The sequence below is a fragment of the Alternaria ethzedia genome, assembly GCF_023757985.1.
Source record: "Alternaria ethzedia strain BMP 0044 chromosome Unknown scaffold_8, whole genome shotgun sequence".
NCBI lineage: Eukaryota > Fungi > Ascomycota > Dothideomycetes > Pleosporales > Pleosporaceae > Alternaria > Alternaria ethzedia.
Window position 1 is genome coordinate 1,092,757 of NW_026056201.1, and position 18,983 is coordinate 1,111,739.

Here is an 18,983-nt window from a genome sequence, read left to right on the forward strand (position 1 = left end):
CATTGTGAGTGTTGTGAAGGTTTTCGTGAATTGGGGTCGGCAGACCCGTAGGTCTCGAAGGGAGAAAGGGCCGTGACCCAGAGTTCCGAGTGCCAATCTCGAACTTCGATCACGAAGCCTGGATGTCCTGGTGGAAAGATGTCTTCCGGAGGTGGTGAGACGACTTGCGTTTGAACAGGCGGTATGACGTTTTCAAGACAGCGGGTTTGTTTGCGTCGTGTGAAATTTCGAGTGCTGCCGCCTACCGACTGCACTGTGGCCTTTTGCTGTGATGTCCCGGTGACTGCGCGTTGCAGTGGACAACCGAAGTTCAGAACTCCTGCTAACCTTCTGGGAGAGATGGTGATGCGCCCCACTTCTCACGTATGGGGATATCGACAGAACTGTTTCGACACAATGGTGTAACGGCAGTGCGCGGATATACCAAAGATCGCCTTGTCTATACAGAACTATCCAGAAAAGCTGCAATAAAGAACGTGAATGACGCAACACGCAAACGAGGGAACGACTGTTGTTTCTTCCTGGCACCGGGCCTGCAAAAGAGCGAATGTACTTCCGAAACGAACTGTTGGGGAACAAAGACGCACAGCGTTAAGAAAGAAAACAGTTCGCAGAAGAAAGGAAAGGAGAAGGGAGGAGAGCCGCGATCTTCGTGATATTCAGTCGCTCAACAACCAAACTCAGGCAGCGTTGGGACCAGGCGGCGGGACCCGCCACATCTTAAGGTAGATCTACAAGGACACCCGTCCTATCCGCACGCAGAAGACCCTTACCTTGCCTTTGCCTCATCATAGCTCAAGTGGGTAGCCACGAGACGGGCAGTCCTTGTGCAGCTATCTGAGTGTCGCAAGTGGCCGTTATTCAGTTTTCTGAAACAACGGGGTTGCCTGTGGTTAGTGTCGCTGCGGTGTTGCAGCCGCCCATTGGCTGGGCAGGCCAGCGCAGGCGTTACATGTCGCGACCGCGCTTCAGATGCAGGTACCCGGAGCTGGACAGGAGATGTGTGAGAGGTGTGTGTCGCGCGTGTACTTAATTGAGCTGCCTCGGCGGCTGCGTATGGACTGGCGGGCGAGGCGCGAACCACAATCGCCCGAGATGAGACGGTTATGGCGCCTGCGTGGCTGTGGCGCGTGGATGCGTTCGCACGTGGAGCCCAAGGGCCTAGAAGAGAGAAGCTATCAAGATGCGGACTTGGCTTTCTTGGAGTGTACGTATGACGGGTTTGACGTGTGTGTGATGGTTATAGATGCGAGCTGCGTCTACCCTGATGGCCGCTGTTCGCGCTTTAACTACCTCGCCGCCGCTTCCTTGCACACAAACCTCCATCATCCCAGCACGACCACGAGCCCATATGCGGGGCTTCATATAGCAAGACATTTTGCATGATGGCAATTGTTTCATTGTTTCAATCATCTCCTCAGCTATAGTTCCTGACGTTTTTCCATAGTTTCCATATCCGCGCTGACCGCGTCCAGCATCCTTGCCATGCGCAGTGCTTCTTGGTCTGCCTACTCCATAACGATAACGCTCCTGAACCTCACCTTTCCGCTTTCCATGTGCTTGACAGCATCTTCTACCTTGTCGAATGGGAACTTCTCGACCATGCACTTCACGCCCTGTTTCTCCGCAAAGTCAATCGCTTCCTCGCTGTCCAGCGCGTGCCCCGATGGCCATCCATGGACCGACTTGCCCTTCATGATCAGGCTCACGGTGTTGACTGGAATATCACCAACAGGCGCAAGGACAAGCAATTTGCCCAGAGGTCCAAGTCCATCAACCAGCGGCCCTATGATCTGCGGGTTGGGTGCTGTGACAACAATGAGGCTTGCGCCACCCATCTTCTGTAGTGCCTCGGCGGCGTTTTCTTTCGATGTATCGATGTAGTCGTTTGCGCCGAGCTGGTGAGCAAAGTCCTTTTTGTTGTCCGAAGAGGATACAGCGACCGTGCGGTAGCCCATCTTGCGAGCGTACTGGAGTGCCAGATGACCTAGGCCACCAAGTCCTTGCACGGCGACAGTGTCACCCTGCTGGATGTTCATCTTGCGGATGCCATTGAACACGGTTACGCCGGCGCAGAGTAGAGGAGCGTACTCGGCGGGGTTCGCATCGGCGGGAATACGCACTGCAGCCTCGCTGCGGAGAGTACAGTACTCAGCATCTGACATCACATCAGTCCACCGTCCGGCACATCTCAGTATTCGCCAAAAGAAAGGTAAAACTTACATCCACCGTCCCGACTAACACCATTAACAAGCTCATTCTCACACATCTGGAACATCCCCTTGTTACACGACTTGCAACTCCCATCATGAGAACCATGCCATCCTCCGCCGACACGGTCTCCAACCTTCCACTTCTTTTCGCCATCGCCAACTGCGATTACCTTTCCAATGACTTCATGGCCCGGAACGCGAGGGTAAACGTCGCCCAGATGGCCTTGTTGCATAAAGCTGTCTGAGTGACAGATACCACACGCAAGGACCTTGATCAGGACCTCACCTGACTTGGGCGCAGAGACAGGGACATCTTTGATCGTCCAAGGCGCGCCCTTCTTCTCAATCACGACGGCGCGGCAAGAGGAGGGGATGTCGGATGAAGACATGATGTTGTTTGTTGTACGAGTGTGCTGAGATTGAGCAGGTAAAGTGCAGAGATCAAGCTTCCTTGAGCGTGGACGCAAGCGTTTGTAGGTGCAGTAGTCAAGACGGTGTTGATCTGTGATGTCAACGAGCTGAGGTAGGCGCGACCTAGCCCTCTTTATCTCTACCTCCGTCATGCATGTATGCATACATCATCGTTATCACCTATCGCCGTTCCTGTCTTCCCCGCATCAACCTACGACTAAACATTTAAATTGCTCCTGGTCGACCAAACATACTTCCGCAACGTTCCGTATCAAATGTCCACCGTTCGGTTGGCTCGGTTTCTTCGGTACTACACCCTATGCATCCGGATTATAAATGTGTTTCTCAATATGACAATACATGTCGCGGCCGTCCGTACCTTCCCAACTACACCGTCACCCCACCTATCTCCGCGCACGGGTTAGTCTGGGCATACTTGCTCCTCGCATACCGATTGGAAGATGATGACACGCCCAATGGGCTTAAGCTAACACCGACAAAGCCAAGAGTGTTATTTGGGTGTGCTATATACAGTCATGTATGTAGTCAGCGAGTTGCAGCGGTCGAATTCCGCGTCGTGCTCGATTAGCGCGGAGTTTACGGGTGTTAAACGCGTCGTAAGGATGAACAACAGAGGAGACGTGCAACCAGAACTTGGAATATGAAAGGCAGAACGTGTTGGGGTATCATTTTAGTGCTGTCTAACCTCCAGTCAACAACTCATGAACACCTTACCAGGCGTCAAAGTTACCAAAACCACCAGTCTTAGCTTTCTTCTTGACGGGCGCAACATCCTCCTCATCATCCACGTATCCAATTATCTCATACTCGCCCTGATTTTGTATCTCCTGCTTCGCAGCTTGGAGATATTTGCCTACACCGAGACCCTCACCGGTGCCGTTATCCACAGTGCCATCTGCGCGTATGCGCTTGCCCGTCCATGTTGTCTTGTCATCCGCTGTGCCGCCTTGCCTCTTGATCTCCTCAGCCTCCAGCTCTTTGTTCTCTTTGTCTTTGCGCTCCTTCTGCCATTCCTCGAACGGGTCTACAAAGACTACTACGTCTAGTATCTCGATATCATCGACAGGCTTGTCCTTCTCGCCTACTTCTGCGACCTCCATAGATCGTAGTGTAGTATCCAGACCACCAACTACTCGCGCGAAGATTGTGTGTTTGCGGTCGAGATGCGGTACGGCGCGGTACGTGATGAAGAACTGGCTCGTGTTGGTTCCCTTGCCCTTGTTCGCCATACTGAGTACGCCTCTGGCGTTGTGCCTCTCTGGCCCTTCGAACTCGTCTTCGAATGGCTTGCCCCATATGCTTTGTCCGCCTCTTCCAGTACCCGTCGGATCACCACCTTGTATCATGAAGCCCTTGATGTTCCTGTGAAAGATGGTATGGCTGTAGTATCCTTTCTGTGCCAGCTTGACAAAGTTCCACACTGCGCGCGGTGCGTATTCGGGGAGGAGTTCGACGTTCAGGTCGCCGAGCGAGGTGGATATGCGTGCATAACCTTTGTTCTTTATGCGCTTCGGCTTGAGCATGTAGTCTTCGTCGGAGAGGAGGGCGCGTTCGCCGGAGGTATGCGGTGTGACGCCGGTCGAGGTAAAAGACGCGGCAGCTTTACCAGAGGTATATACGGCGGCATTGTATGCTGGTTTCTTGGGTTCGGAGGATGTCGATGCTGCTGTGCCATTCCTGGGTAGATTCGCAAGCGCTTTCGATGTAATCCCGCTCTGCTCCTTGATCTTCCTGTTTTCGCGCGCTTTCGCAACTGCTTCTTTCGCCTTAAGGATCTTCGCAGCGTTGCCCAGCGCCTCTTTGTTCACACCGGTCTCCGCCTCTGCCACCACTGTGTCTCCGTCCTTCACATGCTTGTATGAGCTGAAGTCTCTTGACTCGATGCTCTGGGGGTCCTGAAGTGTGATGATGTCCTTCCGTGTGAACGGGTCATCGCTGACCAGATCCTGCCAATTCTTCGCCTTGATGTTCAGCCTCTCAACCGTGTCCCATGCGAAGACATTGCCGCTCTTCCTCAGCGCGACGATGTGTGTGTTGTCTGTGAAGACCTTGTATGTGACCGGATCAACGAATTCGCCGTCCTCGTTCTTGGTGAAGTTCAGGGTGATGAGGTCGGCGCGCTTCAACGGCGTTCCGTCGACGGGATTCGTGTCGGGGTGTTTCGATAGCCATGTGAGGATGTGGGTGAGATCGAAGATGGTGCCCGATAATGTGCACACAGGATCTGTGAAGGGCTGGAGCGAGACGGCGCAGTAGTTGAAGGGTAGGCGTTTGAAGGTCGAGGATAGGCCGGCAGCGGAGGCTCGATTTGCGCTGTTTGCGCCGCGCGCGTTGCCGAACGCATCCGAAGATGACCACTCAGAGTGAGTAATGTAGAGCTTGTCAGTTCCTTTACCCATGTCGAATATACGTAGCGGAGGAGGATGTCGTTCGAGAGACGCTGCGTGAGGCGCAAATTGTCTGTAGGAGTGACGCGCCGGCGATCAGCCACCCTAGCGCGACTCCACATTCGAGTCCAATCCACCCTTCCGTGATGTCTTACCTCCCGACCACGACTCTCTAAAAGCGGGTCTTCATATCACCTGGACATGTACCAAAGCATGTCAAAACAAGGCCCAAGCATGGAGGAGCGGGCTATGCAGTATGTAGAGCCTTCTATTGGCTATCACGAATATGCTCAGCCACACGTGAACAGGCTGCCAGCGCTTCAGCCTTCTCACAACCTCTTCAACATTTCCTACGTGCACCTTTTGCAAAAGCTGTGCTTGTCCTTTATCATCGCGAAATCTGGTCACGAGGTCAACGTACCGTTGAGAGACAGCTAATGTGCACTACCTGCTGCACGCGAGAGCAGAAAGGACATTGTATGTATAAGCAGATATCCTGGGGATCTACATTGCTGTTGTGAGTCCTGAGTTCTCATTCTCCATATTGTTGTAGCCTGTAGAGCTCATCAAGATCTACGATCCTTACACTTATGCAGCTTCGTCCTTATATAGAGAAATCCGCGTTGACCTTGGAAAATACCCCGACACGCACCGTCTCTACTCACACGATGTCGGCAATTCATCAGTCTGCCCCGCTGGACCTTGGCTCTTCCGTGAATATCCGCCTGCTCAGACTTGAGCTAGACCTATGGCCAGTCTGGCTCACACCAATAATTTCCGTTCGGCTGCATGTTACGTCTCTAGAAGATGCACCGCACTATACCGCCGTTTCCTACGTGTGGGGGGAGCCTTCACCTACATCAAATATCCTCCTCAATAGAAAGGTCTTCTCTGTACGCCAAAATCTTTGGGAATTACTCAGTCGGCTGCGAGATGTGCACTTCGATGGCTACCTCTGGATTGACGCTCTTTCTATCGATCAAACCAGCGACAGCGAGAAGAATCATCAAGTTGCAATCATGGGGTCTATATATACTAATGCAGAGACGACAATCGCTTGGTTTGGTACCGCGAATGAGGAAGTTGCAGAGAACATACGCGCTTTGAACAGAAAACTCAAGATGGCGCGTTTCAATTACAGTGGTAGATTGGCGAATCTTGAAGTCACTGGCTTCAAATATATACTAGCCCATCCGTACTGGACCCGTACCTGGATCTTGCAAGAATACATACTTTCACCCCAGGTGGAGTTATGGTGCGGGGACGAGATATTGGGTTCCGCAAAACTGGATGTGGTGGCGGACAGCTGGGTCGATACGATGGCGAGCCTATACGAGACAAGTGCGCAGACAAGCGCCCTTGCCATAATCATTCATGGAGCTGCATACGGGGTGAAACGCTACACTTTGTGCTGGTTGTTGAACCTGTCGTCAGATAGCGCTTGTCTCGATCCGCGAGATCGAATTTACGCGTTGCTCTCATTGATGTCGCCACGAGAACGGGATCTTTGGGATATCACACCAGACTACGCAGCCTCGACTCAAGACCTATTTGAGCACTTGTGTAGTGTTTTCCGGGACACTGATAAGGATGTTGGAAGATGGGTGTGGACATTTGAGCAATGGAAAGAGCGGCTAAGACGTATATTGCTCCTGGATGCTGTGGAGAAAGACGGTCAAGATAAGGCATGTATCTCCGGCACCGACGAGAGTTGATTTCTACTTCCTATGGCACTTCTTTGGAAACAATCTGATGTGACGGATGTCTACATCAGGATCAAGTTCTCGAATTTATCCAAACGTTTAATCTTCTAGACTCCCGAAATAGAAGCCCTGATACACAAGGTACATGGTGAAGCCTCGTGACCCATTACCAAAGGCCGCGATGCCTACTGTTCTCCAGCCACAACTATCTTCCACTCTTCAGTAGTCATCCAATCATCAAGTCACTCAAGTCACACATGCAACACCAAGAAAGTGTTAAACCAGACTCGCTAACATTCATCTATATACAGACCCAGACGAAGCCCCCACGAAAAAAAGAAAAGAGCTGCTCCTATCCAAAAGACCGTCAAGGAACAACCCCCTTCCCCTTCCGCAGACCATCCGTCTCCCATCCCATCCATCTAATTACAGTTTATATAACCAAACAACTAAAAAGGAAAACAGCTCAAGTAAATGAGTGTATGGTAGGTCAGTTATGTACAGAACTAAAGGAGTGGCACCAAGAACCCCATCATAACAAATGGGATTCTTGAAAAGCCGAGCTCGCTTTATTCATACTCTTATGTACTTGTAATATCTCTTTCTCTCTCTCTCTTATTGTTCTTGTGCCCAAGTGGAATTGCCCAGCAAAACCGCAAAGTTGTTCTTCGTCTCTTATTATATTATATCCAACTCTTCATTTGTCGTGTTATCCGAGATTGCTGTGTATTGCCGTGGGCCATGTAGAGAAAGCTTGATGACGAGAAGCTTACTCGGGCTTTCCGAGGATACCGCGGGCCATGTGGCGCTTGCGGAGGTTGTACTCGACCGCGCGCTTCTTAGCAGCAGTGCTCTGGGTGAAGGCAGCGGAGCCACCGAAGGGACCAGCGAGGGCAGCGTTCTGCATGCGGACGATGCAGACGTTGGTGGCGCCGCCGGCGGTACCGGAGCAGGTCATGCCAGCGGGCATCTGGACCTTGACGGGGAAGTCCTTGACGGCGGCGGCGGAGAGACCTCCAATACCGATACCGGGGACGTTCTGCATGACGGTTGCGTCCTGGAAGGCGGCGGGGTCGGTGCCAGCGGAGGTGGCGTCGATCTGGGCGGTCAGGGGACCGGCACCGTCCTGGTTGACTTGGTGGAAGGTCATGGTGATGGTGCCGTCGTCGGCGGTGGTAGGCAGACCAGATGTGGCTCCGGTACCTGCGGCTTTGGCAACACCACCCTCAGTTCCTGTGGACTTGGTGCCGGCAGAGGCAGCACCGGCGCCGCCAGCGCCACCACCGGTAAGAGCATCGAGGAAGCCACGCTTGGCACCAGCTGCGGCACCAGCACCAGCACCTCCAGCAGCACCTCCCATGAACATGGAGATAGCGGCACCAGCGTCAACAGCACCGCCACCCTGGGTGCGTCCAAGAGCAGAGGCCTTGCCACCCATCTCGCGGGTGCGGATGATGGAAGTATCAGCCTCGGAACCGCAGAGAGGAGAAGCGCAGTTGCGAGGAGTACCGTCCTGGACGGAAAGACCAGGCATGGTTACACCATTGGCACCCTGGATCTCAGAAACGACACCGTGGGCCTGAACGGAGGCGGCGATAGCAGCAATGGCAGCGAGAGAGTAACGCATCTTGATGGATATGAAGTTGGTTGATAAAAAGGGTTAAAAAGAGTTGAAGATAGTTGAGAGTATTGAGTGAGAAAGATGTAATGAGTAGTGAATTAAGCAAGCGACCGGCGCAAGAAAGTAATTAGAAGGATGGAAGGAAGGGAAGAAAGCGAGTCTGGTTGGTTTGAATGTTGAGTGATGGTGATATCGAATCTAGGAGGATGAGCAGTGAGGTTTATATACAGCTTTTCTCGCGGTGGCTTGTCAGCGTTCCAAAGCTTAGCATAGACACAAGCATTTAGCGGTCTGCGTCTCCGATCCACCAAGGCAAGATGGCGCCCGCGACCCCTTGCTGCCATGGCCAAACACGATGATGGTTGTCGAGGGAGGCTGTGATACCGAGAGCACAGACCCTGACCGGAGAGCTGAGACGATGCTGGTCGAACGATGGTCATGGTTACTCTACTAAGGCCAATTCCGCTAGGATATCCACTGCGGGACGATCATCTCCAGAAGCTTGGTTTGGGATCTTCCCAAGGCTGCTTCGGAACAATGATGTCGCGTTGTGGGAGTGTGCATTGATGTTTGGCATCTGAGGAAGCATGTCTGCAGATGTGTATCAGCAGCGAGGTTTCGATTCAGGCTCGGCGATCGAAACAGGATCGAGGGAACATCGTTTCGCTCTTGCATGCTCGCTTTCGCATTCTTGTGATATCATTCGGGATTGCGCAGACATTTTGCAGGTCGTGGTCATACACAAAAGTAAGCAACGAAATAATATCCCTGGCCGTTGTCGGCAGCTTTCCACCGCTTGTCGTTCACGAACGGTTAGCCAGTAATCCGGCCGAGGTGAAAAGGCGATGGTTGTTTCAGTAGCGGGGTTTGAAACTCTAAAGTTTGGTATCGTTCGAGGGTTAGCGCGTTGCTTCTTGCCTCAGCTGCAGACCCGGATATTCCCGAAACCTTCGAGCCGCCTCAAGCACGACCATGACTTGACTTCGACACTTCCAGGTGACTCCACTGTAGCACTGTAATAGAGAAGAAGGTTGAGAATGACAGCTTCGAAAACGCGGAGCGGTGAGATTGTTGAACAACATGCAGGTTCTGGACGCGGATCTTCATGCTATCGGCTTCCAGTGTTTCGCTATGCATGTCGGTCACAGCAAGGCTTGCCACATCTGGACCGTACGGAGCAGTGATCGCAGTAGCTGCATCGTGAGGCAAACGTTACAGTCGCAGATACGGACCGGCCAACATCGAAACATTGGTATCAACGACACTGGCCGTCTACAAAGGAAAGACCTGAATCAGCGTATCAATACACCCTGCTTCTTTCTAATGATCAGTCCTATCGACCTCTAACATCCACAGCCTCTTTGTACCCGACCTGACTGTCTGGCCTTCTTCGACTTCTTCTTGGTAAGCTTCTAGTTAACCCCAAACTGTCCTTGTGTCCAAGCCTTGAAGTCCCTGACCTCTTTTATCCATATGTATCGAATACATATTTCCTGAAGCTCATAGAAGAGCGCCCCCGCTTCGACGAAGCCCTTGGTGATGGAGCTCTTGATGAACAGCAGCAGTATCATGACAGCGCGACGTTGCGCATCCTTGCCGTATTCAACGATCGGGGTACCGTTACCGACACCATTGGTGGTTCCGTTTGTGGTTCCATTGGTGGTTCCGTTGGCAGTACCGTTGGCAGTCCCATTGGTCGTGCCATTAGTCGTTGTCTCCTCCTGCGACGTCGGAGGGGGCGCCTCCATCTTCTCAATAAGCCGCATTGCGTGCTGTATGAAATGGATGGTAACGTCTTGACCATCAATCCCGCTGTCAACGAAGGTGTGGTTGGTGTGTAGTTTGGTGAGAAATTCTAGGGACGATAGCTCGAGTGGAAGATGCGCGAGTTCTTGCACGGCTTGTTCGGGTTCGAATTTGAGCTTTCGGGTTATGGCTTCATCCCATGACTGTGAGCTGTTAACTTCTTGCGCCTGAGTAACGTGCAGTGACTCCTCGTCTTCCGCTGGTGCTGTGGGCTTCTGGACGGGCTGTGCAGGAGCTCGTACTTTCGGCTCTGGCAGCTCGTCCCAAACCTCAGTTTCAACGAGCATGCACATGTACGGTTCCAGATCGAAGGTTGCTAGTGGAACACCATCCATCTTAAGGCGGTCCAGTATCAAGTGGGGTGAGGCTTTGGATGACGATGGCTCCCACAGCAGGAGCCCCATGATGTATTCCGCCCTGGTGTTCCGAACTTCCGCAGCAGTGACAGTGTCGTTGCTGGTCGCCTTGTCTTCCTGCCCTTCGGCTGCTTCATTGTTGATCTCCTGGAGGGCCTCTATCCAGTGCGACAAGTAAACCTTGTGCTTCATAGGTGTCTCTTCGGCCAACTTCCACAGTTTGTACTCGCAGTTCAAGATGAGCCTGAGCACTGGCAGAGTCGGCTCAAGTTTGGCCTGCTGGACGTACGCATCGAGCGTGTTTTTGACCCGGATCGATTCGATGAATGAAGTAGGGTCGGTATTTAGCGAGCGCATAATTTTGTCGAGCTTGCGGATCGCGCCATCGTGGTCAAAGGCATCGCTGCTAAGCGCGTCGATTTCGGCGTCTGTGAGCGTGGCAGTCATGAAGCTCATACTGGGCGGTATTTATATCGCGCCTTGCGCTTCGAACGATAGGAATGCGGTGAGTGATACGGTTTGGAGTGGAGGGAATACATAAGGGTCGAAGTGGGCGCGAGGTGTGACGGTCGTGAGTGCTGGTGCGGAGCGCGTGAACCTTGGAAAGAACGGCGATGCACGTGCCAAGCATAGCATCGTGCCTCTGGTTCAGCCGCACATCGGACTGGAGAAGCACCGACTCTGAGTGGTTGTCATGAGATATATTTGCTCACCCAGAGATACATTGGTAATCATGAGCTGCAGATCGGGGTCGCGACCTTGAGCTCTGGCACGATCACCAATGCCTCGAACGTTCTGCGTCTGTTTGTACTGATTGCTTCTAGCCATCTTGACTATCTAACCTTCGCAACATCACACATGGCGTTCATGCTTGCACATCATCGCAATTGCAAAGGGATGTTCGTAGAATGTTTGATTATATTCTCATTACAGCACGCTCGTAGAAACGCACCAGGATGCTCGCGAGGAAACCTGAGATTGTCCCAGAAAACCAAGACGCCAAAACCTGAAGCTATTCATGACATTACAGACGGAGCCAAGCCAAGACTACCTCCACCCGACCGGAAGCTCCGGCATCCCTAAGCGACGCCATGCGAAGTGTGTCCTGGCATCGAAGATATCGGTGAGTGTCGAGTGATGGTCAAGCTTTGACAATGGCGGAAAAAGAGGAAGATGGGTATCGTGATGTGACGTTGTTCGTCAAGCCGTTATCGCGGCATCGTGAAAGGTGTTTGCGCGCCCCCGCTAAAACTTGAATATGATGTACAGAGCGTGGATGATACCCTGGTGATGTTGTTAGTGACAGGGTCGCGGGTGATGATGTGTGTACCGGAACTCACCGGAATATAACCAAGAACGGTCAACAGGATGTTGATGAGGAAATCAGCGTTGCATCCGCGCTCAAGGAAGACACCCAGAGGAGGCAGGATGATGGCAAGGAGGATCTTGCAGATGTCGCTGGCGATTGTTAGTGTCTACGTCTTCAGGTAGGCTGATTGCTGCTGGAGCGGACATACCTGGCGGTGAAAGGCATGTTGGAGTGTTGGGTTGTTCTTGCGTGTAAGAGTTGGAAGTGCTTGTGGTAGAGTGCGGATTGATGGTGTGATGATTTGACAAACAGCGGGAGTCTTGCTTAGTATTTATGGCAGGTGACGAGGGCAGCTCATGACCACAAGAGTGACGTAGCCGGTGAAATTCAGCAAGGATGGCAGGCGCTGCCGCGTACCCGCACGCGCCACACCTTCCGTTGTGGCGTCATAGGTGTCCGAGTGACCCGACAGCAAAACAAGATCGCGCTCAAACTTCCAAGCAGAGTTTCCACGGCGAGATTGCCTGTCAAGCCCTGCGAGTGACGCATGCCGCGTTCTGAGGCTGGGGGAAATTGCGTGCTGCTGCTTGGTCAACCCCGGACTCAGCAGCGGCCGTGTTTCCGAGCCTCATTTGCCAAACGTACATGTCTCTAGACGGTGAGATGGTGCTCTTGGCTGGCAAGGCCTGGATCGCCCACCAGCCACAAGAGCTGCGCAAGCTTCATGGGCTTGTGCCGTCGATCCACCTCACGTCACAGCAGCCGCCGGCCATCATGCCGCTAACATGATGTCAAGCCTCACCATGTGGCGTAGGCTTCTATTCATAGTTAGTTGTGGCTCAAACCTGGGGGTTAGGTCAAACTACTGGGGCTTTCGTTCCACCTTGGCTGCGCCTATTGAACACTCAGTGGATTGGCGTCAAGCGACGCGCCTGCAATTTTCATTGTCGAAGTCTCTAGCAAGGCGTAGCTCAAAGTCCTGCACGGATAGATCGCCGGGCAGCTTGGCATGTGCCTGCGTGGACACGCATTGTGGAAGATGCCGGTGTATGGCCGGAATCGATCGGAATTGATTTGCGCATCGGTGGAAAGATAATAAGCACAGAACATGGAAGACCTGCTATCATTTGATCATCGCAAATGGACAATGACTCTCATATGAACCGACAACCAAGCTGCCCCGGTGCAATGATCGCAATACCACCTCATACAAGCAAAAAAGGGAACATAGACATAGCGCTACGTGTAAGCGCTACATGTCTAGTTCTTCCATTAAATGGAGTGATGCGATCCGCTGTATGATTTTGCTATAACTATCCCGACGATGTTTTCCGTATAAATCATTCAACTGTCTTCACAGGTTTTGTTATTGCGCAAAACCCCGAATAGCCGCGTTCAGAATACCATCTGATTCATTCTAAGAATGCGTAAACAGCAAAACCAGACACACGATATGTGCACGCGATAACGTGTAGCTAAGCACTCAGCCCTCCAAGGTAACAAAATATCATTCATCGGGTATCATCTCAAAATCCGTAATATGTGCCCAATACCTCCCTCCCAAGCCCATCCTTCATATCATAACAATCCACCCCTCAAGCCCCCTTCTCAGCCTCAACCTGCTTCTGCAGATCCGCCTCCACACCCCTCTGCCTCGCCTTCCCCTCATCGTGCTGCCTTTGCGCCTCCTCCTTCTGCGCCGCATTACCCGTCAGCCCCGCAACAGCACCACCCACGGCACCCCCAAGCCTATCACCAATCCCCTTTCCGAGATCGTTGACCTGGCCCGCAGCTTCTTGCTCCTTGCCCTCCTTGTTCTGCTGGATGCCCTGCTGCTTGAGGCCCTCGGCGCCGGTGAGGCCGCCGAGCGCTTCCTTCGCGGCACCCATGTTTTGGTTCCAGGAGCCTTGTGTGCGGTCCGAGTTGTCTTTTGCGACGCCACCGGAGGGGGTTACGGAGAAGGGACCGGCTTTGGCGGCGGAGTGGGAGAGGTCGTGTTCAGCGGCGGCGGCATCTTTGCGGTTTTCGCCTTGGGCCTGGGGTGGGTTAGTTGAGGTCATTGGAAAGGGGGAGCAAGGAGACTGACCTTATCGGCGGTGTTGCCTGTGAGAGAGCCGATGGCGCTCTGTACTGCGCCGGTGGCTTGGTCCAGGTAGGACTGAGGGGTGGAAGTCGTGTCCTTGTTTGAAGACATGGTTGTGTTGTTGGTATTCGGTAGACTTAAGGTAGTGTAGTTCGGTATAGTAGAAGTTCGGCTGTAGTGGTAGCCAAATGGTATGCTGGCAGCAAGTTATATATCACTTTGTTTGTCTGGAAGTTCGAGTGGAGCATGTGAAGTATGACGTCACGCCCCACGTTGGGCACTCGCGACGCGCGCACCTTGGCTTTGCGCGGGAGATCTGACGACGGTGGCGTATTGAGAATGCGAGACGTGCGACGCTCGTGGTTCATTTCACAGACTCGTGGGTCTCGATGACATCGCTTTGGGGATCAACTGATCGTTCTCACCTGTATTATGATGCAATGCAGACATTTGACCGAGCAGACACCGATCATCTCAGTCATCCATGGCGACTGAGTTTGCAAAAACTTGAGTCGAGAGTATAGTTGCTAACATGGATATCTATTCGCTCGCACTGCCGTGTCGAGAAGGGTATGTTCGTTTCAAATCCAAACGCCAGAGAAAATGCTTTTGAAGTCATCGTGGTCTCATCCATCACCAATGACAGATACCTCCCTCGCTATCATCGACGCTCCAGGTTCCCGCAAGACCGACAATCTCAACCTGCCCGTTGAAGGCTTCCGATATCTTACCTAGCCGGGCAACGCCATCATCGACGCCAAAGGACGCTCCAATCTCTGCAGGCCCGTTGTTGAGCAATCGCTTTGCCCAGGCATCGATTGCAGGCTCGCCAGTCTCGTCGCGTGCTTGTTTCAGGAAAGGAATCAAAGCTGTGCCTCCTGTGCCACGAAGTTTCTTGCTTCCCGTGCGAGCCATAGTGTTAGCCAAGTTGACACGTTGTGTGTTTGCTGGCTTGGGTGACAGTGATCGGGCGGTCGACTGTGTCTCGCGCGATTTGATGATAATGTACCGTGATACAAGCTGGATATGCTTATCGCGCAGACTCCGCAGCATGGCTAGGCATGCGTCGTAGGACGTCGTCAAAGCCCGATCTCTGCGATTCGACGTGACGTACTCTCGAATGTTTGCGACGCTCTCCATATGCTCTAAGAACCTGCGATGGGGTCCGGGCATGTAGTTGCGCATATCCTGGATGAAGCCATGCGAGGGTCCAGATGGCGCAGGCTTTCCAGTGCCATCCTTCTTCTCGCCGGTGGGTCTGTGTTCTACTCCCAGGACAATGTCGAAAAATTGAATAGTGGAGCTTTGCGCGTTGCTGCCGCCGCTGAACTGAACATATGGTTGCTGGCCGGTACCGTCATCGAACATGACACCATTTGGAAGACCAGCGTCCGCCATGTTCTTACTTCCAGCCAGAAAGGGTCGAATGCGATGGTAGAAGACATGTGGATCGCAGCTCTCGTACATGCGCTCCAACAGGGCGCCTAGCTCATCGAGTCTCCCGGCAAATTTCTGAAGGCAGTCCACGACTGTCTTGCTATCGTTATCCCTAGCAGCTTCAATAGCACGAATCATCATCGGAATGACTGGTCCGGCTCTGGCTTCGATCGCTACAGACACTAGGTAGAACCAAGATTCGTCCATCGAGCCAGTGAAGGTCATTTGCGTCGCGAGGTTGTCCAAGGTGTCTGCAGGTTCCCAGTCGAATAGAGGCCGCCAGTTCCACAGGCAGACGGCTGCAAAGGTTGCGACTGGTGGGAGCTCCAAGTGTCTACATGTCTCCATGAACGGTATCGAGATGGACGGTGGCACAATCTGAATGGAGTCGTTAGCTATGCATCGCTTTGGAACATGTGAATTTAAAAGGCTTACATCAGATGGTCTGTCACCACCCCAAATGTATGCATGGGCGATGAACCCCAAGATGGAGTAGGCTCTCCGCCATTCAGCTTCTGTGAGGAGGAATTCGGTTCCAAGTACTGGTAAGGTGTCGACTATTCCACGTAGCCGCTTTGCAAGGATCAAGCTTTGGAAGTTGCGCACAATCGTCTCCCATGGTTGGTAGTAGCGATCCGGCAGGACATCGAGCGGTATCTCATCAGGCAAGAAGCCGTTCTGGGGTGAGATACCGTAATCGGCCAACTGAGGCAGAGTCGGAAGCATTGCGATGGTAGGTGGGAATGGAGTTTGGGGGTATTTGACTGTCAGAGGTATCAAGGTATTCTGTTGTGCTCGGTGGTCGTGGGAAGCAGTCGGAGTAGGTGTCGCGTGACGGAATCGGAGTCGTGGGCAAGTACAACTTGACCTTCGGCCGTGGAGGTAGTCGCCACCAACAATTACCCCTGGGGTAATTGATCAAGGGATTCCCAAATCTTTTAAGGAACGACGAGCGGAGGGTGGGGTAGAAATGAACTGAATCCGCGGTACTTGTGTGTGGGCGAACGGAATCTAGGCGTGTCTGGTAAGTTGTCTCGGAGGTGGAACCCAGGCACCAAACGAGTTGGTTCCGAGTTTGGGGAGCGCAGTGCTAGAGGGGTCTTTGCGGAGACGAGGACGGTAGGCTAAAGACGAATGGTGAAGAGCTGACTCGATTAAGCAACTGCAACACGAACAGTAGTAAAATGGTCAGGGAAGTGGCGTGAAAGAACAATGAGCATTATAACTGCCTTCCGGCCGCGGCTGCGAACCTTGGTGGATAACGTCAAAGAAGCAGGCCGAAACGCGTAGTGCTCAGTAATTGCCTAAGAGAAATCTGCGAGCCGAGTGCTCCGCGCAATCGGTTTCGTGGGCGTCACTTGGGTCACATTAGCAATCAATTCACTCATGGATTCCATGATTCTACTATAGCGGAGGTAGCGCGGCTGGCCGACGGGCTACTAAGTGCCTCCACACTAGCGTAGCTGCCCTGCATGAAACGGCTGGCTGCCGAAGTCGGGCAATCGGCCGTTGGGGAGCAACACGGGTTAAACCCGCAAATAGAGGCCGGTGCCATAGAACGTGAATGCTGAATGATGGTTTTTGCCTCTTGTGATGAGATCACGACGCGACAACCGAATCTTCGAGGACGGAATCAAGCGGCCAATCCAGCCTCACGCACCGTCGCCAACCCCGCAAAATTCCCGTTCCAGTACGCCGACGCTACTGCAGTGGCATCAAGCTAAGAGTGCAGATCAGGAACCGGGTGTTGGCTGTGGAGTTGCTTGTTCATACATACAATGAAGTTATCCGGATTGCGACGATTAGTGTTGCTGTGTAGGCAAGTTTATTGGTGTGGAATGCGACGGTGGTGGTAGTTTAGATGTGAAAACACCAACGCTGCAACATCGATGAAGCAAGCTGAAAGGAACAGCAGCGGGGTGGATGATGAACACCACATCTGCGCCCGTGTCTTTCCGATATTCTACGACTACTGGCCCTCTCTCCAAGGCATCCTTTCAACACCCCTCACCCACCTCCGTCTCCTCCACTCGCCCTTGCGACTCGGTGCATGGCTCTCCCACGCCCGGCGCAAGACCTCCTTTTCTTCATCTGCAATATCCCTGCTGCTTCCCTTTGACCCGCTCCGTTTCTTGAGTTTCGCCTTTGCGGCACTGGCCTTCTCTCCTTCGCTCTCAAGGACTTCGTAGTGCAGATCCGTCACCCATCGCTCACCCTCGACCTCGACCTCTACGCCTGTAACACAGCGATCCTCAACCCATTCACGAGACAGCAGATCGAGCGTCCACTTCTTGTCGCTCCAGCGCCAGCCGCGGGGTGGAAGTACATCTTCGAAGAACGGGGTACCGCGGGGTCTGTCACCGCTGATTCTAGAAGGCGACAAGGGCGAGTAAGGCGATGGAGAGAACATGAAACCTTCATACTCGCCATGCTCGTCATGTAGGGCGCGGTGTTGAAGTTCGAATATTTCTACCTCACGCGTCTCCTGGGATGTCTCCAGTTCGATGTCTGCGCGTGAGATGGTCAGGAGGAACGATCGACTTTCATGTTCTGCGTCCGAAATGAACTTTTCGGTCTCGGGCATTGTAAGGAGGTCTTGAACGTTGGGATGCCCTAACGCTGTCAAAGTGTATCCAAGGACGAGGAATATTGCGCGCCACGGTAGTAGATGCGCCGATATGAATAGCAGCACCGATACAACGAGCAGGATGAGATAGAGCATAGATGAGAGGTTCTCGTTCTGGAAGTTGGTGAGCGGCGTGATGAAGCTCAGTACAGCATCGTGGCCACGGCTAAAGTCCTCCATGCAGTTTTGCAGATCGCGCATGTTGCGGAAAAAGTCCTTGCTGAACTCAGGCGCAGGCTTGATTGTCTTCGCATCGGCCAACGGTGGTCCTCCCAAGCTTCCTCTCCACAGATCGCCGTCGATATCTACCGTATTCGTCATGGGCTCCGGATGACGGGTCAGAAATGCAGGAACCATGACGAAGAACATGCCACATGCCAACGGGAGTACAGGTGCAAGATACGGATTGACGCATACGAAGGTCCAGACGAAGAGAAATGAGAGGGTTTGCGTAGGCTGAGCCCAGGTGAACAGCCGAATGAGGCGATTTTGAGCAACGAAAGCAACGCCGATGCGCGAGTTGAAGCGACGGAAGTTGGACGACATGGTGGGGATGCTGAAGTTGGGTCGAGCAACATAGCTTCGAGAGCGCCGGTCCTTGACTTGCGGTGTGTTCCCGCTTGGTGTCGAGGCTGAATCCGGAGGCGAGCCGTCAGAGAGGTCTTCAGAGGGCAGAACTTGTGCCAGTAGCCTATATAAATCAGCTCAATACATCTTATATTGCACAATCCTCTTATAGTCGAGGGTCGCTCGTGATGTTCAGCTTGTACAGCAACATCTGGGTTCGGATAACTTACATGTTCATCATCTTGTCTCCCACCCTACTACTCGACTCGCGGCTTATGTTATCACCCAGCGACTCCAGTTTGTCTTTAAGCCTGCTAGCCGACAGACGGCGGGAGTGAGGCCTCTCCGTGGTGGGCGTGCCATCATTCGATGCATGTTGTACTTGGACTACCGGAATGGGTGTGCCGCGGTTCACAAGCGAGTCCGAATTGTCTGAGCCCATG

At 52.9% G+C, this 18,983-nt stretch overlaps 7 protein-coding genes across 7 annotated transcripts; all 7 read right to left on the minus strand.

Annotated features, from left to right (window-relative positions):
• Nucleotides 1-1,508: 1,508 nt before the first annotated feature.
• J4E87_004570 (uncharacterized protein) lies at nt 1,509-2,602 on the minus strand (the record flags this gene model as incomplete). The annotated part of the gene is made up of 2 exons (XM_049376191.1): nt 1,509-2,158; nt 2,224-2,602. 2 exons carry the CDS (start codon nt 2,600-2,602, stop codon nt 1,509-1,511), a joined length of 1,029 nt encoding a protein of 342 aa, XP_049234400.1.
• A 753-nt stretch (nt 2,603-3,355) lies between these two features.
• Nucleotides 3,356-5,044, minus strand: CYP8 (Peptidyl-prolyl cis-trans isomerase cyp8; the record flags this gene model as incomplete). The annotated part of the gene is made up of 1 exon (XM_049376192.1): nt 3,356-5,044. The coding sequence occupies one exon, from the start codon at nt 5,042-5,044 to the stop codon at nt 3,356-3,358; it is 1,689 nt and encodes a 562-aa protein (XP_049234401.1).
• A 2,460-nt stretch (nt 5,045-7,504) lies between these two features.
• On the minus strand, nt 7,505-8,362 carry J4E87_004572 (uncharacterized protein; the record flags this gene model as incomplete). Its single annotated transcript, XM_049376193.1, has 1 exon — nt 7,505-8,362. The coding sequence occupies one exon, from the start codon at nt 8,360-8,362 to the stop codon at nt 7,505-7,507; it is 858 nt and encodes a 285-aa protein (XP_049234402.1).
• Nucleotides 8,363-9,768: 1,406 nt separating this feature from the next.
• On the minus strand, nt 9,769-10,974 carry J4E87_004573 (uncharacterized protein; the record flags this gene model as incomplete). The annotated part of the gene is made up of 1 exon (XM_049376194.1): nt 9,769-10,974. One exon carries the CDS (start codon nt 10,972-10,974, stop codon nt 9,769-9,771), a length of 1,206 nt encoding a protein of 401 aa, XP_049234403.1.
• A 2,448-nt stretch (nt 10,975-13,422) lies between these two features.
• On the minus strand, nt 13,423-14,021 carry J4E87_004574 (uncharacterized protein; the record flags this gene model as incomplete). The annotated part of the gene is made up of 2 exons (XM_049376195.1): nt 13,423-13,863; nt 13,914-14,021. The coding sequence occupies 2 exons, from the start codon at nt 14,019-14,021 to the stop codon at nt 13,423-13,425; spliced, it is 549 nt and encodes a 182-aa protein (XP_049234404.1).
• Nucleotides 14,022-14,543: 522 nt separating this feature from the next.
• On the minus strand, nt 14,544-16,073 carry J4E87_004575 (uncharacterized protein; the record flags this gene model as incomplete). The annotated part of the gene is made up of 2 exons (XM_049376196.1): nt 14,544-15,725; nt 15,783-16,073. 2 exons carry the CDS (start codon nt 16,071-16,073, stop codon nt 14,544-14,546), a joined length of 1,473 nt encoding a protein of 490 aa, XP_049234405.1.
• A 1,243-nt stretch (nt 16,074-17,316) lies between these two features.
• On the minus strand, nt 17,317-18,982 carry J4E87_004576 (uncharacterized protein; the record flags this gene model as incomplete). Its single annotated transcript, XM_049376197.1, has 2 exons — nt 17,317-18,664; nt 18,771-18,982. The coding sequence occupies 2 exons, from the start codon at nt 18,980-18,982 to the stop codon at nt 17,317-17,319; spliced, it is 1,560 nt and encodes a 519-aa protein (XP_049234406.1).
• Between the last annotated feature and the right edge of the window lies 1 nt (nt 18,983).